The sequence below is a fragment of the Lissotriton vulgaris genome, chromosome 6, assembly GCF_964263255.1.
Source record: "Lissotriton vulgaris chromosome 6, aLisVul1.2, whole genome shotgun sequence".
NCBI lineage: Eukaryota > Metazoa > Chordata > Amphibia > Caudata > Salamandridae > Lissotriton > Lissotriton vulgaris.
Window position 1 is genome coordinate 1,215,536,193 of NC_141694.1, and position 24,916 is coordinate 1,215,561,108.

At 41.4% G+C, this 24,916-nt stretch overlaps 1 protein-coding gene across 1 annotated transcript; it reads right to left on the reverse strand.

Annotated features, from left to right (window-relative positions):
- Positions 1-8,968: 8,968 nt before the first annotated feature.
- Positions 8,969-10,563, reverse strand: LOC147708640 (uncharacterized). Its single transcript, XM_086925756.1, has 2 exons — positions 10,242-10,563; positions 8,969-10,038 (listed from the first exon to the last, which is right to left on the reverse strand). The coding sequence occupies exons 1-2, from the start codon at positions 10,561-10,563 to the stop codon at positions 8,969-8,971; spliced, it is 1,392 nt and encodes a 463-aa protein (XP_086781882.1).
- Positions 10,564-24,916: the final 14,353 nt, after the last annotated feature.

Sequence of the window (24,916 nt, forward strand, 5' to 3'; positions counted from 1 at the left end):
TGAATGACTAACTACTAATAATGCATGCAAGGTCTGCATTACTATTAGAATCAGTATAAAAAAGCACAATAAAACTTTTAATTGTATTTATAGCGATATTCACCATTAACGTTATTTAAATGTAGTAGACATTTAAGGCACATCATGTCTGAATGTAAAACTGTAATGTACTCCATTTTTCAGGATATAGCACAACAAAAGGTATTTAACACCACATTTCGTGCACTTTCCTGCATGACAGCTAAAACCTCATTCATCAAAATTAATTGTAGATTAATATGTGCCTCTACAGGGAAGGAAATCGTATTGTGAACCTCAAACTATGGTTTTTACCAACAATAACTTGAGCCAGTAGTTAATTGCAGTCTTCTAATGCTTGCATAAAACCCAAAATTATAAGGATTCACTATCATATAGGGGACCTGTGCATAACATTTGATTCACAAATGATTTTCCCACCGTGCAAAGCTTGAATGGTGAACTGGAGTATTCATAACATAAATTAGAACATTGGAATGTTGAGAAGTCCATGGAAGTCAATGCAGTGAACGAAGGGTTGGTACAGATCTCCTGCTCTAATATTTCAGGGCATCAGTTTTAGTTATTTTTTGTTTAGCTAAGAGCATTCTACCCTCAGGGAGGGTAATGTTCTCATAGCAATATATTCATTCTGCCTTGGGCTATATTGGCTATCACTGCCTTATCAGGTGTGTAGCTGTGGTAGAGTGTATTTTATGACCACTCACATTTTCATCAGCCCAAAGGGCTGCCATTGAGGGTTTGGAATGTCAGTCATCATGAGTTATGTTTTTATGCCTTATATTTTCACTACAATATTGGGCAGAGGCACATGTTGAAGGGGCAAGTGCCATTAGAGAAGTACACATTCAACTAGCACCATACAAGAGAGCAGGGCACCAGCTTCCTATCAAACCCTGCCCATGTGAACCACAGAGGGGGCCATTAGGATGGCGGTGTATCGCCCCGCCCTGCCAGCGGTAGCCACGGCTGGCCCGGCAGGGGTGATCCACCCACCATCCATATCTGAATGACTCCCTGCCATATTAGTGTGGCTGGGGTGTCCGCGGCGGACGGAAAGACAGTCCACCGTTTTTCCGCCGGTCAACTCGTCGACCGGGTGGAAAAAAGGCATGATATGGTGGCGGTGTCTGCAAGACACCGCCATCCATATCATGATGCAGGCGTAGAACAGCCTTTCCATGGTGGCGTTGCCGCCAAGGAATGGCTTAAGGTCTTTGCTGCTGGGTACCCATTTCGGGCCCCCAGGGTGTTGGGGGGTGCACATGGGGTGTACCCCCCCTACATTGGCATGGACAAGGAGGCAGGCACATCACGGTGCCTGTCACGTTGTGCATTCTAATGCACAACGTGCATTCACAGCATTGTGGCAGGCAGTGCTGTGAGCACCGCTCGTCACACTGTTGTGAATGGGGGATGCCAACGCCACGGTGGCGGTGGCATCCTAATTGGTGGTGCGGGACCGCCACGCCACTGGTGGCTGGCTGGCAGACAGTAGTCCACCCGCCACACTAATGGGCCCCAGAGTGTGGCCCTGTCCACACACATGAACTCCCCAAGCCTTGTCTTCCCTCTGTGAAATCAAGAGCACAAATGCAGTGCTGGCAACCAAACTGCCGGAGTTAGCACTGATCTGTGACAAAGCATGGAAGGTGCAAGTTGAGAGAGCCTCACTTGGTAGTTTCCACAGCAGGTGGAAAGAGTTGACAAGTTCAGCACTACCAAGTTGGAGGAGCTACTTAGTAGACCTGTACGGGAACACCTAACAAGAACCTGTGGCCAGTAACTACAGGGTTGCAACAAATGATGCCTGACAAATACTGATCCTATTACTCTGCTGAAGATTGAGACTTGTTTCTCTAGGGGCGACTACTGTAGTGGACTGTCTCCTTCAATGAATATACTCTCCTAGTCCTCACTCAGTGTTCACAGCTTGGGCTCTGGGTGCCACAGGCACTGTATATTTGTCACAAAGACCTATTGAGGTTGTAGAATTAAGTCCACACTGTTTATCCGACTTATTGAAAGCGGCTCCTTATATTTATTCATGTTAACTTTGTACCCTTTCCAAAGCATTCAGAATCAATTGTAGGTCCTGAATGCTGATTTAGAGGATGCATGGCATGAAGGAGATCCTGCCAGAGGGAGAATTCAGAGGTTGTTGTTAACAAGAGGTACAGAGTGCTTGTCTGTCATAAGTACATTATATTGCGGAGGTACGCTGTCCCGAGGGGTACAGATGAGTTGCCATGTCAGTGAAAGCTGTCTGCCTTAGGCTGATGCGATAAGCTGCTATATAGAGTATGTGACTACCACAGAGAGGATGAGCAGACGTGCACAGTGTTCATTCAGAAATGCCTACAATCAAGGAGAACAGAAGGAGTCAGGTCCTAGGCGGGACTGAGGGGGGCTGGACCGTAATATAATGAGGGAAAATAGAGACTGCCCAAACCTCATAGAATGAAAAATGATTCAAAAAGAAGATACAAGTGTAATTCGATGACACATGTATAGGTACTTTTATTTATACCCACTACTCATAATTTTTATATTTTTAGAAAAAGTTTTAAAGAACAAGAAAAAGATAAACCCACACAATCAACACAGTGATTATACAATTGCAAACAATTATAAACAACAATTCATGAAATACGTAAAAGCACAGAACAAAAATATTAACACATTTAATAATTCATGGTTACACATTAATTCCTGTTTTGAGACAACAAAAGCGAAGTGAAAGAACAAGAGCTTCAACAATGTTGATTCATTAGTATAGGCACAATTAATGTTTTAATGCGCTCTTGCAAAGTGCCGACGCGTTTCAGGTTTGAGTCAAACGTGTTCGAACCCTCATCAGGGCTTTGTGAGTTGTCTGTGTAAAAAAAGAATGAAACAATATTGAAAGCCAATCCTCACATGAATCAATATAATTCATGGGGTTGTGGAAAAAGGGAGGGTACCTGTAATTGTCAGGCTCCTAAGTACTGATCGATGGACAGGGGCGGCACCTCAAAGGTTGAATTCTAAAATGGATAAAGCATGTGTTGCTTTAGGAATTTCATAAACTACATATTCATTTTCCAAAAAGGGGAGAGGATATTGTGAATAAATGCCTACTTCTATGTGCACCGTCCGGCGCCTCTTAGAGGGTAGAGATCGAGGTATATGTCTTGTATTCCTATTAGATAAGAACAGAGGCTAGTATCGTCATGTAAACCTCACTAGTAGAAAAGTGACATTGTTTTGAAAACGGCCCCGTACCTTGCGTCTTGTGTTCAATGGAAGAAAGCTTTCCCGTCTATAATGCGTTTCGAAGAAATTCTCCTACCTATAAAATTAAAATGAATATCACATCGGCTCAGGTTTGCCAACACTTATGTGGACAATTGAATATTGGTAGACAGAAGCCTACCTGGGTTGGCGGCGTGTGTCGTGGCGGCCCAGGATTCAAAAACAGAGTGCTTGAATTGTGCTCCGTTTCCGTGGCGCGCTGTGAAAGGGAAGAAGGGCGGAATGAATTTCGGGACCGGGAGCGGTCGGATTTAGATGCTTACGAGCCCAGAAAGGGAGCTTGTTTCTTACTTGTCCTAGGACAGTAGATGTCCGCAATGCGAGGCTTCCAAACGAATGCCTGGCGTTACGTGGGGCCATCTTGGATGGATTATAAATAAGGAACAAACGGCGTCCCATTGCATTTTGGGAAATGTAGTCCCAAAACAAATATCAGCACGCCAAATCAAATCGATCCTATTTACACTTGTGAGGGGGGAGTTGGAGTTATCGAAATTGTTAATCACATCCAATGTGAAGGCGAGGAAAGCCATTTTTGGGGCTAGATGTTAAGAGGGGTCCACCTTTTTTTTATATATATGAACAAAAGCTTGACGCAAGGCGGGAAAGGGGCAATTGACTATTCAGAAAAGGGCTATTGTCGGAAACATCAGTCAGATTCTTGATAATTCAGACATGCTGTTAAGACCTGTCATTGTGCTATTAAATTTAAGAATCAGGTATGCTTCCTTTTGAAGTAGCACCTTGTCGACATCAGCCGGGCGCTGCGCTGTACCAATTGTAAACAGTACTGACCATTTGAATTCTAATTCTGTATGCGATTTATCAATGAAATGTTCCACCATGGGAGCCGTGAGAACTTTTTTTCTGATCCTGGACCTGTGCTGGCTGACTCGGATATTGACTTGCTGGTTTGTTTTCCCAATGTAAATCTTGGGGCATGGACACTGGATGACATAAATAACATTTTTGGTTTTACAATTGGAAAAACCGGAATGCTTCCATTTAACCCCCTGATGTTCGAATTCATTGCCTTCGATTGTGCTGGAGCACGCTACACAATTGCCACATCTATGATGGCCATCAATAGGTTTCATATTCCAGCAGGATAGGATATCATGTTTAGATTTTTGCAATGACACATCCGCTTTGACAATTTGTTGCCCAATGCTTTTGTTTTTCTTATAAGCAAAGATGGGACGGGTAAAGGGGCATTCCAGACCATCTAAAAGATGCCAATTTTTAAGAATAGTTTGTCTCATTTTATGCGTGTCAGGACCAAATGTGGTCACGCATACCAAACGGTCTAGTTTTTTCTTTTCTTTTGTTTGCAGCAAGCACTCTCTCGGCGTGTAACGTGCTCTTTTATGGGAGTGCCTGAGTAGTTTCTTAGGATAGCCTCTGTGTATCATTTCCTCACAGAAGGTTTTTGCATGATGGTCGAAATCACTAGTATCCGTGCAATTCCTGCGTATTCGCAGTAGTTGACCGTAGGGGAGATTAGTTTTTATATAGATTTTTTCTTGAAACCTTTCACTAAGAATGTCAAGTCATTCCTGAGAGATACCACCGACTTTCTGACTAAGGTAGAAGGTACCTATCCTGCTGGAATATGAAACCTATTGATGACCATCATAGATGTGGCAATTGTGTAGCGTGCTCCAGCACAATCGAAGGCAATGAATTCGAACATCAGGGGGTTAAATGGAAGCATTCCGGTTTTTCCAATTGTAAAACCAAAAATGTTATTTATGTCATCCAGTGTCCATGCCCCAAGATTTACATTGGGAAAACAAACCAGCAAGTCAATCTCCGCGTCAGCCAGCACAGGTCCAGGATCAGAAAAAAAGTTCTCACGACTCCCATGGTGGAACATTTCATTGATAAATCGCATACAGAATTAGAATTCAAATGGTCAGTACTGTTTACAATTGGTACAGCGCAGCGCCCGGCTGATGTCGACAAGGTGCTACTTCAAAAGGAAGCATACCAGATTCTTAAATTTAATAGCACAATGACAGGTCTTAACAGCATGTCTGAATTGTCAAGAATCTGACTGATGTTTCCGACAATAGCCCTTTTCTGAATAGTCAATTGCCCCTTTCCCGCCTTGCGTCAAGCTTTTGTTCATATATATAAAAAAAAGATGGACCCCTCTTAACATCTAGCCCCAAAAATGGCTTTCCTCGCCTTCACATTGGATGTGATTAACAATTTCGATAACTCCAACTCCCCCCTCACAAGTGTAAATAGGATCGATTTGACTTGGCGTGCTGATATTTGTTTTGGGACTACATTTCCCAAAATGCAATGGGACGCCGTTTGTTCCTTATTTATAATCCATCCAAGATGGCCCCACGTAACGCCAGGCATTCGTTTGGAAGCCTCGCATTGCGGACATCTACTGTCCTAGGACTGGTAAGAAACAAGCTCCCTTTCTGGGCTCGTAAGCATCTAAATCAGATCGCTCCCGGTCCCGAAATTCATTCCGCCCTTCTTCCCTTTCACAGCGTGCCACGGAAACGGAGCACAATTCAAGCACTCTGTTTTTGAATCCTGGGCCGCCACGACACACGCCGCCAACCCTTATAGGCTTCTGTCCACCAATATTCAATTGTCCACATAAGTGTTGGCAAACCTGAGCCGATGTGATATTCATTTTAATTTTATAGGTAGGAGAATTTCTTCGAAACGCATTATAGACGGGAACGCTTTCTTCCATTGAACACAAGACGCAAGGTACGGGGCCGTTTTCAAAACAATGTCACTTTTCTACTAGTGAGGTTTACATGACGATACTATTTATTATAAAGTGGTGTTCCTTCAGTGGTCATAAGTATCAAATAAACAATATGCATCCAATAATTGAGAGTGGTGACAGAATAGAATAACAGTGTTTACTTCATCATAGTTTTTATTTTCATTTAATGTATTTTTTCATTTCACCTTTTTTTTATATAAAAAGACATCATTAATCATAAGTACATTTGACAGACTTATATTTTTTACTTTTAAGAACACACATAATTATAACGAATCAGTGGTAGAAAAATTCATACAAGATTATAATATACAAGTAATTTTGAAACAGCCACCTGATATGAAAAGCTTATTTCAGTTCACTCACATACACACATACATACCACCACCATACTACCAAAAGGGGAAAAAAGGAGGGACTAGATGTTGATTGACAAGTAAACAAGTTGTCAAATTCTAGGGTCTCAGGAGAATTCGAGACCCCCGCACATGATAGGTCGACGCGCGTTTCGGTGGGTGAACCACCTTCCTCAGGACCTTTTTTTCTCTTGTGGAACAAGAAATATCAGGGGACCTAAAAGAATTTATGTACAAAAGAGAAAAAGTATATCTGTCACCAACCCTTCTCATAATAATTTACAAACACAAATACGTATAGAAAAACAACATTGTCTAAGTCTGGCATGGCTACTCCTCACATGACCAATAGTTTGTACAAAAAAGCTTATGTGCTAAAGCCAATTACTCTGATATAGATGGAAGAAGAAAAAAGATTCATTTTATTCTGATGTGGGTGGAAATTGGTTTGGACTCTAGTTGCATGAGAATAAGAGCAATTACTATCCATTTTATTTGACCAGGTTCCCTTATATGTTATTTTAAAACACTAGAAGTATGGATATATGGGCTAAGGCATAGTTCTACTTACGGTAAAGAACGGACAAATTTATGTTCCTTTGCTTGTTCAGTTTCTATGTTTTTTAGTACCGGATACTTGTAAGAGGCACCTGCATGGGAGAATACAATGACCCTTATTCTATATTATGCATCCACATAGGCATAACATTCGATACCTGTCAGTGGTCAATCTTACCAGTTTTCGTTTCGGGACAGGGCGTGATTACTTCAACCTGTTCAGAGACAGTTCTCCAGGGAGTCAATTAAAAGCTAAAAAGCAAGAGATACCCTTATTCTATATTATGCATCCACATAGGCATAATATGTGATACCTGTCAGTGGTCAATCTTACCAGTTTTCGTTGTGGGACAGGGCGCGATTACTTCAACCTTTTCAGAGATAATTCTCCAGGGAGTCAATTAAAAGCTAAAAAGCAAGAGATACCCATAGATGAATTTGATTTCTTCTTATGGTTTGTAAACACACTATTAGGACAAGATATCAACGTCCTAAATGGTATGGTATTTAACTATATACCTTTTCATGGCCGATGATGCCCTCAGTGGTGTAATGCGGGTCGCTTAAAAAATCGTCTCAGTAACTGCGGTCTACAACAGTGAAAAAGGAAACCATATCATCAGGAATTTTACATTATAGTGCTTCGAGTTTTTATTAACGATGAGATGCTCTTACATCTTATTATTGGCACCTAAACGTATTCCTCTCTTTAATCCGAGTTCACACGCCGTACATCAGCCGAGGATTGCGGGTGTTCCTTTCTTTAGTCGAATAACTGACCCCTTTCTTTAAACTGCATGCATCTGTAATAAGAGGAAGTTTGATATATTTGTGCACCCGGAAGCAATATGGTAATGGTAAGAGTCCATAATGTCTCAAGTATCATAAGTCTATAGCAAATTGAAGGACGATACGATTTAAGTGCTCACGCAGAGTATAAGGTAACGTGAAGCCTCTAATGTCACGAGATACTGAACCACGGTAGTGGCGGCAGGAAATTAAGCCGATATAACAAACAAACAAGTACACTATAGCATGTTGAAACCCAGTATGATTTGGGTGCTAAGGTAAAGCCGGTAATACAGGGTAGCGCAAAGCCTTTAAAATCACGAGATTTATAACCATGATAGTGGCGGCAAAGGGTCGATCTAACGTACAAGCAACCAATCATTCAAATGCCTACGTACCCGAGTCACGGAGTCTGTCTTCATCGTCCTCGGCGATCGGCGGAAAGCGGCATACTGCGTCTCAGGACCGTTTTATGACACCTCCCTACTAGTAAAGCCTCGCAGATAATTCTATCGCGAGAGTACGGGTGCCGAGTTGCAATAAACATAGTGGATGGACTCTTCTTTTTTAGATAAGGTAAACATGAAAGGTGGACACTAGTTTGTTGTCTCATCAAATTAGAGACGACACAAAGAGCGGACATTCATTCATTACGCGTGTCGTATCTCAGTAGAGTACACCTATAGATTAGATATTGATATATCAGTCTATTGCGCAAAGTTTCTCCGTCGCCCATATTGTGATACGACATGATGGGCTTGCTGGTCAATAGATATAACCATAGTTCTAGTTGGACAGTAAAACTATAATGCTGGTTATAGTTGGAACGTAAATCCATACAAAAAAAAGAAAAGAATTTTTCTTTACGCGGAAAAACGCCATAAGGAAGTGCGAAGTTAGTGAAAACCATTGATAGTCAATGACGGGGTTCAATGGCTGAGGTCAGCTCTGCCCTTAAGATAGATAGCATAAATTAAATATCATACGGGGAAGGCCTTCTGTATACATACTGGCCTGGTTCAGAAGGGTAATTTATACGTACTGAGTGGTACAGAATAACGTGATATATAAGAATAAAGAACCAACGTGTGATAGTCTGATCATTAGGTGGACACTCAGGATGAAGTACTAACGTCTAGACTTTGATTGGAAAAAAGGTATGTATATATATTCATCTTGTGACATACCAAGATATTTCCTCATTCAGTCCATGTTTCACACTATCGAGATGGTATATCCAAAAGGTTTCTCTTTTCTTGCGAGTGCTTTCGTTGGGCTGACCTATTTTAGGAATTACTTTCTCTAATATTGTCCATTTAATTTCCTGTTCTGAATGGTTTTTATCAAGACAATGTTGGACCAAGGGTGCCGACAATTTTTTAGTTCTGATGGCCGACTTGTGTTCGCTGAACCGGATGCGAAATTCACGGCCCGTTTCTCCCACATAGGCCAATCCACAGCTGCAGAAGAGGATATAGACAATATTGCTACTGCGACAGTTGGTCAAATGTCGTAGTTTTATCTCTCTATCGTTGTATCTGATGGTCTCCGAGATAATCGCTGAGTCACATGCCTGGCATGAGCCACATCTGTGATTACCTAGGACAGCCGGTAAGCCAGTAATAGAACGTAGGTTTTCTGAAGGGACACTTTTATTTTGTCTAGTATGCACGAGCATGTCCCTAAGATTCCTATTTCTTCTATAGGCTACCAATGGCGTTGGTAGAGGGGGAGCATTTTCATCACAATTTAGGATTCTCCAGTTCTTATTAATGATATTCCTGATTTTGAAATTCAGAGTGGAGTGATTAATTACGCATGTGATCCGATTTTGTTTCGTACGATGGGTGCCTTGAAGTAATGCCGTTCTATCATAATATTTGGCTCTCTTATAAGCATGCCGCACAAGGCGGTGGGGATACCCTCTTTTGAGTAACCTATCTTGGAGGGCATCACCATGCTTATGGAAGGACTTCATATCCGTACAGTTGCGACGGATACGCAAGAATTCCCCAAAGGGGATGGATTCTCTTTGACAGTTAGGGTGGTAACTGTCGAACTTCAGAATAGTGTTTTTGGCTGTGCTTTTTCTAAAGAGGCTTACTGACAAATGACCATTAGTATCCTCAATACTGATATCTAAGAAGTCCACTTTATATTTATTGAAGTTCACTGTGAACTTCAAATTCGTATCGCTGGCATTTAACCAAAGAATAAATGATTGCAGGAGTTGTTCTGGGCCTTTCCAAATTAAAAAAAAAAAAAAAAAAAAAAAAAAGGAAAAAAAAATGTCGTCTATGAAACGGAGACATTTTCAAAAAATGGGGCCAGTTCGTTGTAGATGTTCTTGAGCTCCCATTCTCCCATGAAGGCATTAGCCACACTAGGAGCACACGAAGCCCCCATTGATGTCCCTTTAATTTGTTTATAGAGGCGGCCATTACACTCAAAGAAGTTGTTCAGTAAGACGACCTCCAGACATTGAAGAATGAACATGTCAGGACGGTCAGACGGATACCTCTGTAGGAGGTCTGAGACCGCCTGTAACGCTCGGCATTGAGGAATATTGGTGTATAATGCCTCAATGTCGAGCGTCACTAGGATGTCTGAGTCCGAGTTAAATGGAAGGCCCTCTATCTTGTTGATTATGTCCCCAGTATCCCGAATGTAGGAAGTATATTTTTGGGTCAGGGGGCAGAGGAATCTATCCACATACTTTGAAAGTGGTTCCGTGCAGGACCCAATGGTCGATATTATGGGTCGCATCGGAGGATTCTGTCTGTCTGTCCCGAAACGAAAACTGGTAAGATTGACCACTGACAGGTATCGAATGTTATGCCTATGTGGATGCATAATATAGAATAAGGGTCATTGTATTCTCCCATGCAGGTGCCTCTTACAAGTATCCGGTACTAAAAAACATAGAAACTGAACAAGCAAAGGAACATAAATTTGTCCGTTCTTTACCGTAAGTAGAACTATGCCTTAGCCCATATATCCATACTTCTAGTGTTTTAAAATAACATATAAGGGAACCTGGTCAAATAAAATGGATAGTAATTGCTCTTATTCTCATGCAACTAGAGTCCAAACCAATTTCCACCCACATCAGAATAAAATGAATCTTTTTTCTTCTTCCATCTATATCAGAGTAATTGGCTTTAGCACATAAGCTTTTTTGTACAAACTATTGGTCATGTGAGGAGTAGCCATGCCAGACTTAGACAATGTTGTTTTTCTATACGTGTTTGTGTTTGTAAATTATTATGAGAAGGGTTGGTGACAGATATACTTTTTCTCTTTTGTACATAAATTCTTTTAGGTCCCCTGATATTTCTTGTTCCACAAGAGAAAAAAAGGTCCTGAGGAAGGTGGTTCACCCACCGAAACGCGCGTCGACCTATCATGTGCGGGGGTCTCGAATTCTCCTGAGACCCTAGAATTTGACAACTTGTTTACTTGTCAATCAACATCTAGTCCCTCCTTTTTTCCCCTTTTGGTAGTATGGTGGTGGTATGTATGTGTGTATGTGAGTGAACTGAATTAAGCTTTTCATATCAGGTGGCTGTTTCAAAATTACTTGTATATTATAATCTTGTATGAATTTTTCTACCACTGATTCGTTATAATTATGTGTGTTCTTAAAAGTAAAAAATATAAGTCTGTCAAATGTACTTATGATGAATGATGTCTTTTTATATAAAAAAAGGTGAAATGAAAAAATACATTAAATGAAAATAAAAACTATGATGAAGTAAACACTGTTATTCTATTCTGTCACCACTCTCAATTATTGGATGCATATTGTTTATTTGATACTTATGACCACTGAAGGAACACCACTTTAGAATAAATTTCCTTTTTTCCCCTCTGTTCCTTGGTCGCAACTAATCTTTTTGAGGGGGTCCCATTTTTCCATGCTGTAGCATTCGCGGTTTTTCAACCGTGGGATTTTTCCTGTTTGTAAAAGTGTCATTTTTTATAGATAATGTAATGTTGCAATTTGTTGTCTAGGTGTAAAATTTTCACATTGTTGGGTTAACCATTGGCTCCCCTCACAAGGCCATCTGTTTAGTCTCTCTGATGAAGTGGGTTGGTTTGCTCTGAGACTCTTTTTGTTAGCACTTCTCTTCTTGATCTTTGATAAAGAATCCTTTTGTCTTCCCTTTCTTTACAGTACTGGTTTGTTGCAACTTCCATCGATTTATCTGGGAGTAATCCTAAAGTACATGGTAATATTGTATACACCTATACAGAAACAGAATCCTCTCAGTTCGTAGTATAATGGATAATTTTCAGACGTTTGGATTTTCCGATGATGACTTCAATGCCTTGATGGGTAAGATTACGGGTGACACTGTACCCGGCCCTTCTCACCAATTAGGTAACAGCGATTGGCAAAATCTTCTCAATATGCGGAAGAAATTAAAACTAATAGAATCTCATGCATTTTACATGTTTGAGTACCTCAAGGCAGGAGTAATCCCTACAGGGCTGAGAGTGCGCAATGCCCCTGCATTATTTATCGACATCAGAAAGTTCCTGGAGCGGTGGTCACTCATTTCTAACCGCTGCTCCAGGGACTGGATGATGCTGATAATAGAAACAGCTAAAGACATAGCATCCACACTCCTACAGGAAATTAATGACTTGGAAACCAAATTAAATGCATCTACGGCAGTGGATGAAGCTAAGAGCAGTCTAGAAAAAATACAAACTGAAATGAAGGACTTTGAGACCTACTTAACCAATAAGAAGACAGATAAACTGAGAAAGGACGTTAGATGGTTTACCAAAGAAAAAATCTATCCTTATCTTACCCCTAATTACTATCAAGAAGGAACACAAGGTAATTACAACCCTAACTACAATAGCTACTCTGGGAGGAGATACACGAACTTCTCAGACTCTGGTTCCTCGGGATCAAATGGGGATAATTATCAGGAAATGAATAATGGACAATATAACTCTAGACCATTCAGAGGTAGATCCACCCAACGCCCATTCAACGGAAGGGGTTTTTTACCCCGGGGCCAGTACAGAGGGAGGAATGTACGATGGCAAGACCAAGCACAAGCCCAAATGAGCCCTCAACCTCCACAACAGTACGTGAGGACACGCAATCAGCAGTACTGGTGGTAGGAAGCATGAAGGATTCCAATTCCATAACTGCAGAGAATCTACCCATTTACAATCTGTCTTCCCTACCTCTTAAACCTGAGGATATACAAATCCTTAGTAAAGGATTATCTTTTGTTCCGAGTACATACTTGAACAAATTCAAATTACATGAAGATTTGTTTGCCTTTTTCCAAAAAGTGAGATTAAACAAATTCTTCTCTGAGCGACCTCAACAGGAGGAAAACAACAATCTTTCCGGGTGTAAACCTCCATCAACCTTCACCCCGACACTGGACATGGTTAGTACTGACGTTAGAATATTTGAACAAAGTGTTCTTCAAGACATCGCTAAAATTGTGAAAAACCCTTACAAACCTAAACCTAATCTATCTAGTTCAGAAATTGCATCTCTCAATGACTTGAAATTAAATTCCTCAGTCATTATTAAACCTTGTGATAAAGGTGGAGGTATCACCATATTTGACAGAACCACTTATGATGAGAAAATGTCTCAGATGTTGTCAGTAACAGACCATTACAGACCAGCCCAACGGAAAGAATTGGAAAGGCTGAACAAGCATATTGAAGAACTTACTCGTGAAGCATTCACAGATGGGTTCATCTGTGATGACGAATATGTTTTCTTGAATAAATCCTCCCCCGTTACTTCTGCTCTCTATGGCCTACCCAAAACTCACAAATCAGAAATGAATCCTCCGATGCGACCCATAATATCGACCATTGGGTCCTGCACGGAACCACTTTCAAAGTATGTGGATAGATTCCTCTGCCCCCTGACCCAAAAATATACTTCCTACATTCGGGATACTGGGGACATAATCAACAAGATAGAGGGCCTTCCATTTAACTCAGACTCAGACATCCTAGTGACGCTCGACATTGAGGCATTATACACCAATATTCCTCAATGCTGAGCGTTACAGGCGGTTTCAGACCTCCTACAGAGGTATCCGTCTGACCGTCCTGACAGGTTCATTCTTCAATGTCTGGAGGTCGTCTTACTGAACAACTTCTTTGAGTGTAATGGCCGCCTCTATAAACAAATTAAAGGGACATCAATGGGGGCTTCGTGTGCTCCTAGTGTGGCTAATGCCTTCATGGGAGAATGGGAGCTCAAGAACATCTACAACGAACTGGCCCCATTTTTTGAAAATGTCTCCGTTTGGAAACGTTTCATAGACGACACTTTTTTTTTTTTTTATTTGGAAAGGCCCAGAACAACTCCTGCAATCCTTTATTCTTTGGTTAAATGCCAGCGATACGAATTTGAAGTTCACAGTGAACTTCAATAAATATAAAGTGGACTTCTTAGATATCAGTATTGAGGATACTAATGGTCATTTGTCAGTAAGCCTCTTTAGAAAAAGCACAGCCAAAAACACTATTCTGAAGTTCGACAGTTACCACCCTAACTGTCAAAGAGAATCCATCCCCTTTGGGGAATTCTTGCGTATCCGTCGCAACTGTACGGATATGAAGTCCTTCCATAAGCATGGTGATGCCCTCCAAGATAGGTTACTCAAAAGAGGGTATCCCCACCGCCTTGTGCGGCATGCTTATAAGAGAGCCAAATATTATGATAGAACGGCATTACTTCAAGGCACCAAACGTACGAAACAAAATCGGATCACATGCGTAATTAATCACTCCACCCTGAATTTCAAAATCAGGAATATCATTAATAAGAACTGGAGAATCCTAAATTGTGATGAAAATGCTCCCCCTCTACCAACGCCATTGGTAGCCTATAGAAGAAATAGGAATCTTAGGGACATGCTAGTGCATACTAGACAAAATAAAAGTTTCCCTTCAGAAAACCTACGTTCTATTACTGGCTTACTGGCTGTCCTAGGTAATCACAGATGTGGCTCATGCCAGGCATGTGACTCAGCGATTATCTCGGAGACCATCAGATACAACGATAGAGAGATAAAACTACGACATTTGACCAACTGTCGCAGTAGCAATATTGTCTATATCCTCTTCTGCAGCTGTGGATTGGCCTATGTGGGAGAAACGGGCCATGAATTTCGCATCCGGTTCAGCGAACACAAGTCGGCCATCAGAACTAAAAAATTGTCGGCACCCTTGGTCCAACATTGTCTTGATAAAAACCATTCAGAACAGGAAATTAAATGGACAATATTAGAGAAAGTAATTCCTAAAATAGGTCAGCCCAACGAAACCACTCGCAAGAAAAGAGAAACCTTTTGGATATACCATCTCGATAGTGTGAAACATGGACTGAATGAGGAAATATCTTGGTATGTCACAAGATGAATATATATACATACCTTTTTTCCAATCAAAGTCTAGACGTTAGTACTTCATCCTGAGTGTCCACCTAATGATCAGACTATCACACGTTGGTTCTTTATTCTTATATATCACGTTATTCTGTACCACTCAGTACGTATAAATTACCCTGCTGAACCAGGCCAGTATGTATACAGAAGGCCTTCCCCGTATGATATTTAATTTATGCTATCTATCTTAAGGGCAGAGCTGACCTCAGCCATTGAACTCCGTCATTGACTATCAATGGTTTTCACTAACTTTGCACTTCCTTATGGCGTTTTTCCGCGTAAAGAAAAATTTTCTTTTCTTTTTTTTTATGGATTTACGTTCCAACTATAACCAGCATTATAGTTTTACTGTCCAACTAGAACTATGGTTATATCTATTGACCAGCAAGCCCATCATGTCGTATCACAATATGGGCGACGGAGAAACTTTGCGCAATAGATTGATATATCAATATCTAATCTATAGGTGTACTCTACTGAGATACGACACGCGTAATGAATGAATGTCCGCTCTTTGTGTCGTCTCTAATTTGATGAGACAACAAACTAGTGTCCACCTTTCATGTTTACCTTATCTAAAAAAGAAGAGTCCATCCACTATGTTTATTGCAACTCGGCACCCGTACTCTCGCGATAGAATTATCTGCGAGGCTTTACTAGTAGGGAGGCGTTATAAAACGGTCCTGAGACGCAGTATGCCGCTTTCCGCCGATCGCCGAGGACGATGAAGACAGACTCCGTGACTCGGGTACGTAGGCATTTGAATGATTGTTTGCTTGTACGTTAGATCGACCCTATGCCGCCACTATCATGGTTACAAATCTCGTGATTTTAAAGGCTTTGCGCTACCCTGTATTACCGGCTTTACCTTAGCACCCAAATCATACTGGGTTTCAACATGCTATAGTGTACTTGTTTGTTTGTTATATCGGCTTAATTTCCTGCCGCCACTACCGTGGTTCAGTATCTCGTGACATTAGAGGCTTCACGTTACCTTATACTCTGCGTGAGCACTTAAATCGTATCGTCCTTCAATTTGCTATAGACTTATGATACTTGAGACATTATGGACTCTTACCATTACCATATTGCTTCCGGGTGCACAAATATATCAAACTTCCTCTTATTACAGATGCATGCAGTTTAAAGAAAGGGGTCAGTTATTCGACTAAAGAAAGGAATACCCGCAATCCTCGGCTGATGTACGGCGTGTGAAATCGGATTAAAGAGAGGAATACGTTTAGGTGCCAATAATAAGATGTAAGAGCATCTCATCGTTAATAAAAACTCGAAGCACTATAATGTAAAATTCCTGACGATATGGTTTCCTTTTTCACTGTTGTAGACCGCAGTTACTGAGACGATTTTTTAAGCGACCCGCATTACACCACTGAGGGCATCATCGGCCATAAAAAGGTATATAGTTAAATACCATACCATTTAGGACGTTGATATCTTGTCCTAATAGTGTGTTTACAAACCATAAGAAGAAATCAAATTCATCTATGGGTATCTCTTGCTCTTTAGCTTTTAATTGACTCCCTGGAGAATTATCTCTGAAAAGGTTGAAGTAATCGCGCCCTGTCCCACAACGAAAACTGGTAAGATTGACCACTGACAGGTATCACATATTATGCCTATGTGGATGCATAATATAGAATAAGGGTATCTCTTGCTTTTTAGCTTTTAATTGACTCCCTGGAGAACTGTCTCTGAACAGGTTGAAGTAATCACGCCCTGTCCCGAAACGAAAACTGGTAAGATTGACCACTGACAGGTATCGAATGTTATGCCTATGTGGATGCATAATATAGAATAAGGGTCATTGTATTCTCCCATGCAGGTGCCTCTTACAAGTATCCGGTACTAAAAAACATAGAAACTGAACAAGCAAAGGAACATAAATTTGTTCGTTCTTTACCGTAAGTAGAACTATGCCTTAGCCCATATATCCATACTTCTAGTGTTTTAAAATAACATATAAGGGAACCTGGTCAAATAAAATGGATAGTAATTGCTCTTATTCTCATGCAACTAGAGTCCAAACCAATTTCCACCCACATCAGAATAAAATGAATCTTTTTTCTTCTTCCATCTATATCAGAGTAATTGGCTTTAGCACATAAGCTTTTTTGTACAAACTATTGGTCATGTGAGGAGTAGCCATGCCAGACTTAGACAATGTTGTTTTTCTATACGTGTTTGTGTTTGTAAATTATTATGAGAAGGGTTGGTGACAGATATACTTTTTCTCTTTTGTACATAAATTCTTTTAGGTCCCCTGATATTTCTTGTTCCACAAGAGAAAAAAAGGTCCTGAGGAAGGTGGTTCACCCACCGAAACGCGCGTCGACCTATCATGTGCGGGGGTCTCGAATTCTCCTGAGACCCTAGAATTTGACAACTTGTTTACTTGTCAATCAACATCTAGTCCCTCCTTTTTTCCCCTTTTGGTAGTATGGTGGTGGTATGTATGTGTGTATGTGAGTGAACTGAATTAAGCTTTTTATATCAGGTGGCTGTTTCAAAATTACTTGTATATTATAATCTTGTATGAATTTTTCTACCACTGATTCGTTATAATTATGTGTGTTCTTAAAAGTAAAAAATATAAGTCTGTCAAATGTACTTATGATGAATGATGTCTTTTTATATAAAAAAAAGGTGAAATGAAAAAATACATTAAATGAAAATAAAAACTATGATGAAGTAAACACTGTTATTCTATTCTGTCACCACTCTCAATTATTGGATGCATATTGTTTATTTGATACTTATGACCACTGAAGGAACACCACTTTAGAATAAATTTCCTTTTTTCCCCTCTATTCCTTGGTCGCAACTAATCTTTTTGAGGGGGTCCCATTTTTCCATGCTGTTACATGACGATACTAGCCTCTGTTCTTATCTAATAGGAATACAAGACATATACCTCGATCTCCACCCTCTAAGAGGCGCCGGACGGTGCACATAGAGGTAGGCATTTATTCACAATATCCTCTCCCCTTTTTGGAAAATGAGAATGTATTTTATGAAATTCCTAAAACAACACATGCTTTATCCATTTTAGAATTAAACCTTTGAGGTGCTGCCCCTGTCCATCGATCAGTACTTAGGAGCCTGACAATTACAGGTACCCTCCCTTTTTCCACAACCCCATGAATTATATTGATTCATGTGAGGGTTGGCTTTCAATATTGTTTCATTCTTTTTTTACACAGACAACTCACAAAGCCCTGATGAGGGTTCGAACACGTTTGACTCAAACCTGAAACGCGTCGGCACTTTGCAAGAGCGCATTAAAACATTAATTGTGCCTATACTATGAATCAACATTGTTGAAGCTCTTGTTCTTTCACTTCGCTTTGGTTGTCTCAAAACAGGAATTAATGTGTAACCATGAATTATTAAATGTGTTAATATTTTTGTTCTGTGCTTTTACGTATTTCATGAATTGTTGTTTATAATTGTTTGCATTTGTATAATCACTGTGTTGATTGTGTGGGTTTATCTTTTTCTTGTTCTTTAAAACTTTTTCTAAAAATATAAAAATTATGAGTAGTGGGTATAAAGAAAAGTACCTATACATGTGTCATCGAATTACACTTGTATCTTCTTTTTGAATCATTTTTCATTCTATGAGGTTTGGGCAGTCTCTATTTTCCCTCATTACAATCAAGGAGAGACAAAGAAAAGATTTCCATATACGGTAGGGATAGGGTGCATTATAGGAGCTGGATGCCTGTAATTGATAGAAAAGTAGACTAATATGGAAGTCAGTGAGAATCCCGAAATTCTCACACAGAAAAAGGGGTAAATAATTCTAGGGATAAAAGACTGTAATTTAAGGGTAGGTTGTCTGTCATAACCTAAAGAGAGGCAAATATTAAGAATATGTGCCCATTGTGAACAGGAGATGCGTTCAAGGTATGTGTGTCACCAAACTTCAAAACAGGAAGGTTGATAGCCTAGGGAGAGGCTTCTATGGAGGAAAGTGTTGCCTGCCATAGAGAGGTGCATAGCCATGGATAAAATGGAGGTTCAGTTATTTTGCAGATCCCATGAAGGAAAAGAATTCCTGTTATAGAGGGAGTTGCACATGGGGAGGGTCTCCCTCCATAGGATACTACATATCTATATCTAACCAAACTGCCTCCCAACGTCCTTAAAGAAGAGAGCACGCAACCGGGACTGCCTAAATAATCCTGCTAATTATCTATCTATCTATCTATCTATCTATCTATCTATCTATCTATCTATCTATCTATCTATCTATCTATCTATCTATCTATCTATCTATCTATCTATCTATCTATCTATCTATCTATCTATCTATCTATCTATCTATCTATCTATCTATCTATCTATCTATCTATCTATCTATCTATCTATCTATCTATCTATCTATCTATCTATCTATCTATCTATCTATCTATCTATCTATCTATCTATCTATCTATCTATCTATCCTACTGTCGCCAGTAGGTAGTTATAGTTAGGACCTAGGTCCCATAGAATATTTTTTTGATTTGCTAATATCTTTGGCGCCGTTAGACGAATCTTTGCAAAATCTTCAAAACTAATGAGGCGCTCCAGTCAGCTCCTGTATTGAAAGTTTTGAGGTGATTCATCAAGCGGGGGCCGAGAAAAAAGGGGGGTCCCAAAGCGCATTTTCTTCATGTTAATTTCCATAGGAAATTATGGAGAAGGCTATAGCCCGAACTGCTGAACGGAAATACACCAAATTTGGCAAAAAGTTAGATATTGGTTCAGAAAATTACCTTTTTTTAAATAGTGTAAATCCGTTCAGTAGTTACTGAAATATTCATATTTAAATATCTGTATATGTGTGGTGACCCAGTGGATCCACGAGCCCTCCCGAGCACAAGCTTGATTTTGATTGGCTGGCTACATTTCAAACCAGAAAGTTTTGGTAGCTATCTTGTGACTTGGGAGAACCGAGTCACAAGACAAAAGGTCAAAAAACAAGATAACGGGACAGGGTAGAATCTCCCTGATCCCCTAGACCTGGGCCAAAAAATAAATTTATTTAAATACAATTTTGGCGGGATTTACGTACCGTACACAAATTCCACCAGGTGGGCCAGATCCTGGGACAATATATAATTATGTAGCGGGCCCCAGGGCCAGCCACCTCCCCAGGACTTTCTTATACATTAGCATGGGGGCTCCTGCCCCTTCACGCTGCCTTGTGGACCGCCACCTCCCCAGGGCTTCAAAAATGGAGCATGGATTAATGAAGTGCGGGTGTCCATTGTGGCCCCCCTGCCTTGGGGACCACACCTCCCCGGGGCTACACACATGTTGGAGAGGGCCGCATGGCCCTCCTCTATGAGCCCTTCCTGGCCCTGGGGGGCATCCACCCACAGGACATTGCAGTTTGCAATGGCAGGGTGGGAGCACTGTTCCGGCCCTGCTATTGCAAACTCCTGCTTCGCTTTATGGGAGCAAGAGGCGGAAAACTGCTCTGGCTTCCATGAAGTGAAGCAAATTGCTTTTAGACCACGGGAGCTGCATGACTACAGCTCTCCTTGTCCAAAAGCAATGCCAGCTCCCGCAGGAGGCAGGGAGCCGGCTGGTACTGCGGGGGCATTGGGGCTCCACCTTTAGTCCCCAACGTGAGGCCAGGACCCAGGGGATCAGGTCCCCAGGGTAAAAAGTGGCCCAGGGAAGGGGGGCCACGTGGCTCCCCTCCCATAAAAAGTTTTTTCTTTTTTAGAAAGAGGCATGGATCCTGGGCCAAATATTGCAGCCCTCTCCTTTAAAAAGAATTACCAAAAAGAGAAATAAAATAAGTGGCCATGGCCTGGGGAATGGGGCCCCCGGGGCTAAAATTTGCCTCGGGAGGAGGGCCGCTCGGGCCCCTTCCTGTTTTTAAATTAAAAAATATTTAAAAGCACCTCCTGACACACTACTGGTTTTGGGATGAAGTTCACTTTATTCCTGAGGGACTTTGAGGGCTAAGAAGCCCTCCTGGTACCTCCTGTAAGTCCTACGCAGTGGAATTCCTGAGCGCTAGTTGGAGTCAAGTTTTATAGCATGATGGAAGGCCCTTTGTACACCTAGAATGGTCACCTCTTACTTATTGGTAAATGTGGCTGTTAAATTGATACTAATGGTGTGCAAACCACTGGTGCTTGTTTTCACACCTCTCTTGCCTCTTTTTGAATTTCTCTTACTTCTTTCTGCACCTTTCTTCCTTTTTCTTCACTTCTCTTGCCTTTTTCTGCACATCTCTTCTGCTTTCTGTACCTTCTTTCTTTCTGTACCTCTCTTGCCACTTTCTGCACCCCTGTTGCTTCTTTCTGCACTTCTCTTGCCTCTTTCTGTACCCTCTTCCCTCTTTCTGCACCTCTCTTGCCACTTTCTGCACCTTTCTTGCCTCTTTCTGTACTTCTCTTGCCACTTTCGGCACCTCGCTTGCTTCTTTCTGCACTTCTCTTGTTTCTTTCTGTACCTCTCTTGCTTCTTTTTGCACTTCTTTTGCTTCTTTCTTCCCCCTGTTCCCTCTTTCTGCACCCACTCTTGCCTCGTTCTGCACTTCTCTTGCCTCTTTCTGTCAGGATCCACCACGCTCCTCGGGATCCGGGCGATGCTCAATGGGTCCACCTCCAGATCTCCCCAAGTTAGGTTCTATCAGTCACCCCAAACTTAGAGGCGGTCTGGCGAGGGAAAATGTAAATGACCGGGCTGGTGCGGCCTGGGGGTACCGATCTGAAAAAACAGAGAAATAACCCGTTAAATAAGCTCTTGGACACCTTTCCAACCTAAATCCTTTTGCTTCCGTTACCCATACCTTGCTACGAATGCCAGCAGGAATAAACCGCTAGGTCTCCTGACGTTCTCCTCCTGCGTGCAGCTCCCTGGAATTTTCCTACAAGGACATAAGCACACTATTACTTCCCTACCTCTACAGTATATTGCTTCTCGGTCCTAGACCCCTTCTTAGTACCTACCAAAGACACACTCCATGAAGACCCTATGGAAACCATCAGGTAGCGCCGTTATCAAGTCCTCATAGCAACCAAACTTTAATTCACCCCCTCTTCTGTTACGTCACAGAAGTCAAAACAAGCGTCAGTATTGAATGCACCAGATTCCGGAAAGAAAAGTGTAAAATAGAAAAGGAAAACAAGGAGGCTCCCTGGAGAGGCGAGCCTGCTCGTCTTACCGCCAACACCCCCGGAGTCAACAGAGTACAGGGCTCCTCGGTATGCAGTGTGCAGGCTCCTCGTAGGTCTCCGTAGCCATCCTCTTCGGGAGTATTCCCCACAATGATTCTTCTCCATGTACTGGAAGAAGCCGGCCTCTGTGTCTTCGCGACCACCTCCGCGAAGCACCACAATGCCTCCTAAGCACGTCAGCCGACACGCTTCTCTAACCTCGTAGCCCGATTCAGTGGTGACTGTGTCTTCGTGAATAACAATCCCAGAGAAGCACCACAGCTCACCGAGGGTGAATCAACCGACTCGCTCCTTAGAAAATGACAGAAACAAATCCCGACCAAGAAAGGGGTCACAGCAACTAAAGACCGTGTCTTCGCGAAGACCTCAGCGAAGCACCATGGACCGCTAGACTAACGGGTAACCGCACCGCAGTCGGAATCGGAACAAACACAAAATCCAATACAACCCGCCCTCCGGCTTCAGTGAGACTAAATAGTTCCCGCCTTCATGCCGCTAGGGTTTCTGGGACATGTAGCACCAACATTAGGCAGGCGCAAATGACCGGACACTTTCTGCACACCTGTTCCTTCTTTCTGAACATCTCTTCGGCTTTCTGCACCTTCTTTCTTTCTGCATCTCTCTTGTCACTTTCTGCACCTCTCTTGCCTCTTTCTGCACTTCTCTTGCCACTTTCTGCACCTTGCTTGCTTCTTTCTGCACTTCTGTAACTCTCTAGCTTCTTTTTCCACTTCTCTTGCCTCTTTCTGCCCCCTGTTCCCTCTTTCTGTACATCTCTTGCCTCTTTCTGCACTTTTCTTGCCTCTTTCTGCACCCCTGTTCCCTCTTTTTGCACCTCTCTTGCCTCTTTCGGTGCTACTCCTGCCTGTTTCTGCACCCCTCTTACCTCTTTCTGTGCCCCTCTTCCCTCTTTCCGCACCTCTCTTGCCTCTGTCTGTACCCCGGCTCCTTCTTTCTGAACCTCTTTTGCCTGTTTCTGCAACTCTCTTGCCTCTTTCTGCACTCCACTTGCCTCTTTCTGCACCTCTGTTGCTTCATTCTGTACTTCTATTGCTTCTTTCTGTGCCTCTCTTGCTTCTTTTTGCACCCTCTTGCCTTCTTCTACACCCCTTTTCCCTAATTTTGCACCTCTTTTCTCTTTCTGCACCACTCCTGCCTTTATCTGCACTCACTTTTGCCTCGTTCTACACATTTTTTACTCTTTCTGTACCTCTCTTGCTTTTCTATAATTCTGTGTGCTTTCGTGAATGAAGTACATATATTCTCACGTGTTAAGCATCTGAAGATGGTAGCTTCAAAAGTGGGTAGATTCTCTTATAAGCGGTTAAATCTTCTTAGTTCTGCTCTGTCATTCGGTTGCCCAGGCAGACATGTTTTATGTGTATAGGTGTTATAGAGCTCCTTAAATTTACTATTGAATTCCCATGTGCCTTGTATTATGAGCAGAAAGAAATACATTCTTCTTTGTAAACACAAATCTTACACACTTCCTTTCAATACCACAATCTGCATTTCTACTAGTAGAGTGTTTTAGGAGCTCACCTACTCCTTTTTACTATTTAAAGTCCTGGCAGAGTCCCGCAAGATTGTCGTTTCTTTTTAAAACAATGTGCCCTTTGGCTTTAAGCTACACCAAAACTTAGAAATATGCTCCTGCAAACCACACCAGGTGCACTTAGTCTTTACCTTGTGAATATGGAGTACTTCTAGCACCTGAAACTTTACTGGTGGGCAAATAGTGTCTCATATAATCGTAATCATGCACTGTCACACTTGGCTCTAGGGCTTAAGCCATTTCCATTTGATGCACCCACATATGTCCACATCGTAATTCTATGCTATGTATGACTAGAAGACCTCAACTATGAACTTTTCTATTTAAATGATGGAAGGATAATGGAGTTATGTTGATAGCTGTGGATGATGTCATCAGGGCTGTCAGCAGTGATGTCATCAATGTCATTTATCAGATCATGAGTGATGTAATGTATGAGGTCATAACCAGTGCATGACAAGGAAGTAAGTTATAGTTAGTTCAGCAAACTCTGAGGAATTTCAGTTTTTTTTTGTTTTTTAATGTTAGTGTTTATCTCATTTCAATACCTAATTATAATGTCAAGTTGACCTATGTATTTTCAATTTCTTAAATTTTTGTAAAGAGCTTGTTATCATATGTTACCATAACAACTCTCGACCTTTAGTTTTTTCACTGAATGGTTGTGTCTGTGTGTTTAATATACATACACCCATACATGTTATATAAATGCATGTAAAATATTACATCCACCTCCCCATTTACTCATCAATGACTCATCTGCCCAACCACTTAGTGAGATGAGCATCAAGTGATCTACCTACATAGTGTGTTACCCAACTAGTGAGATATTTACTCCGCATGATCATCTACCTTTGAAGGAAAGTGCCCTGTTTGTATGGTCACATGGTCAACCTCCCCACCTTTTGCTC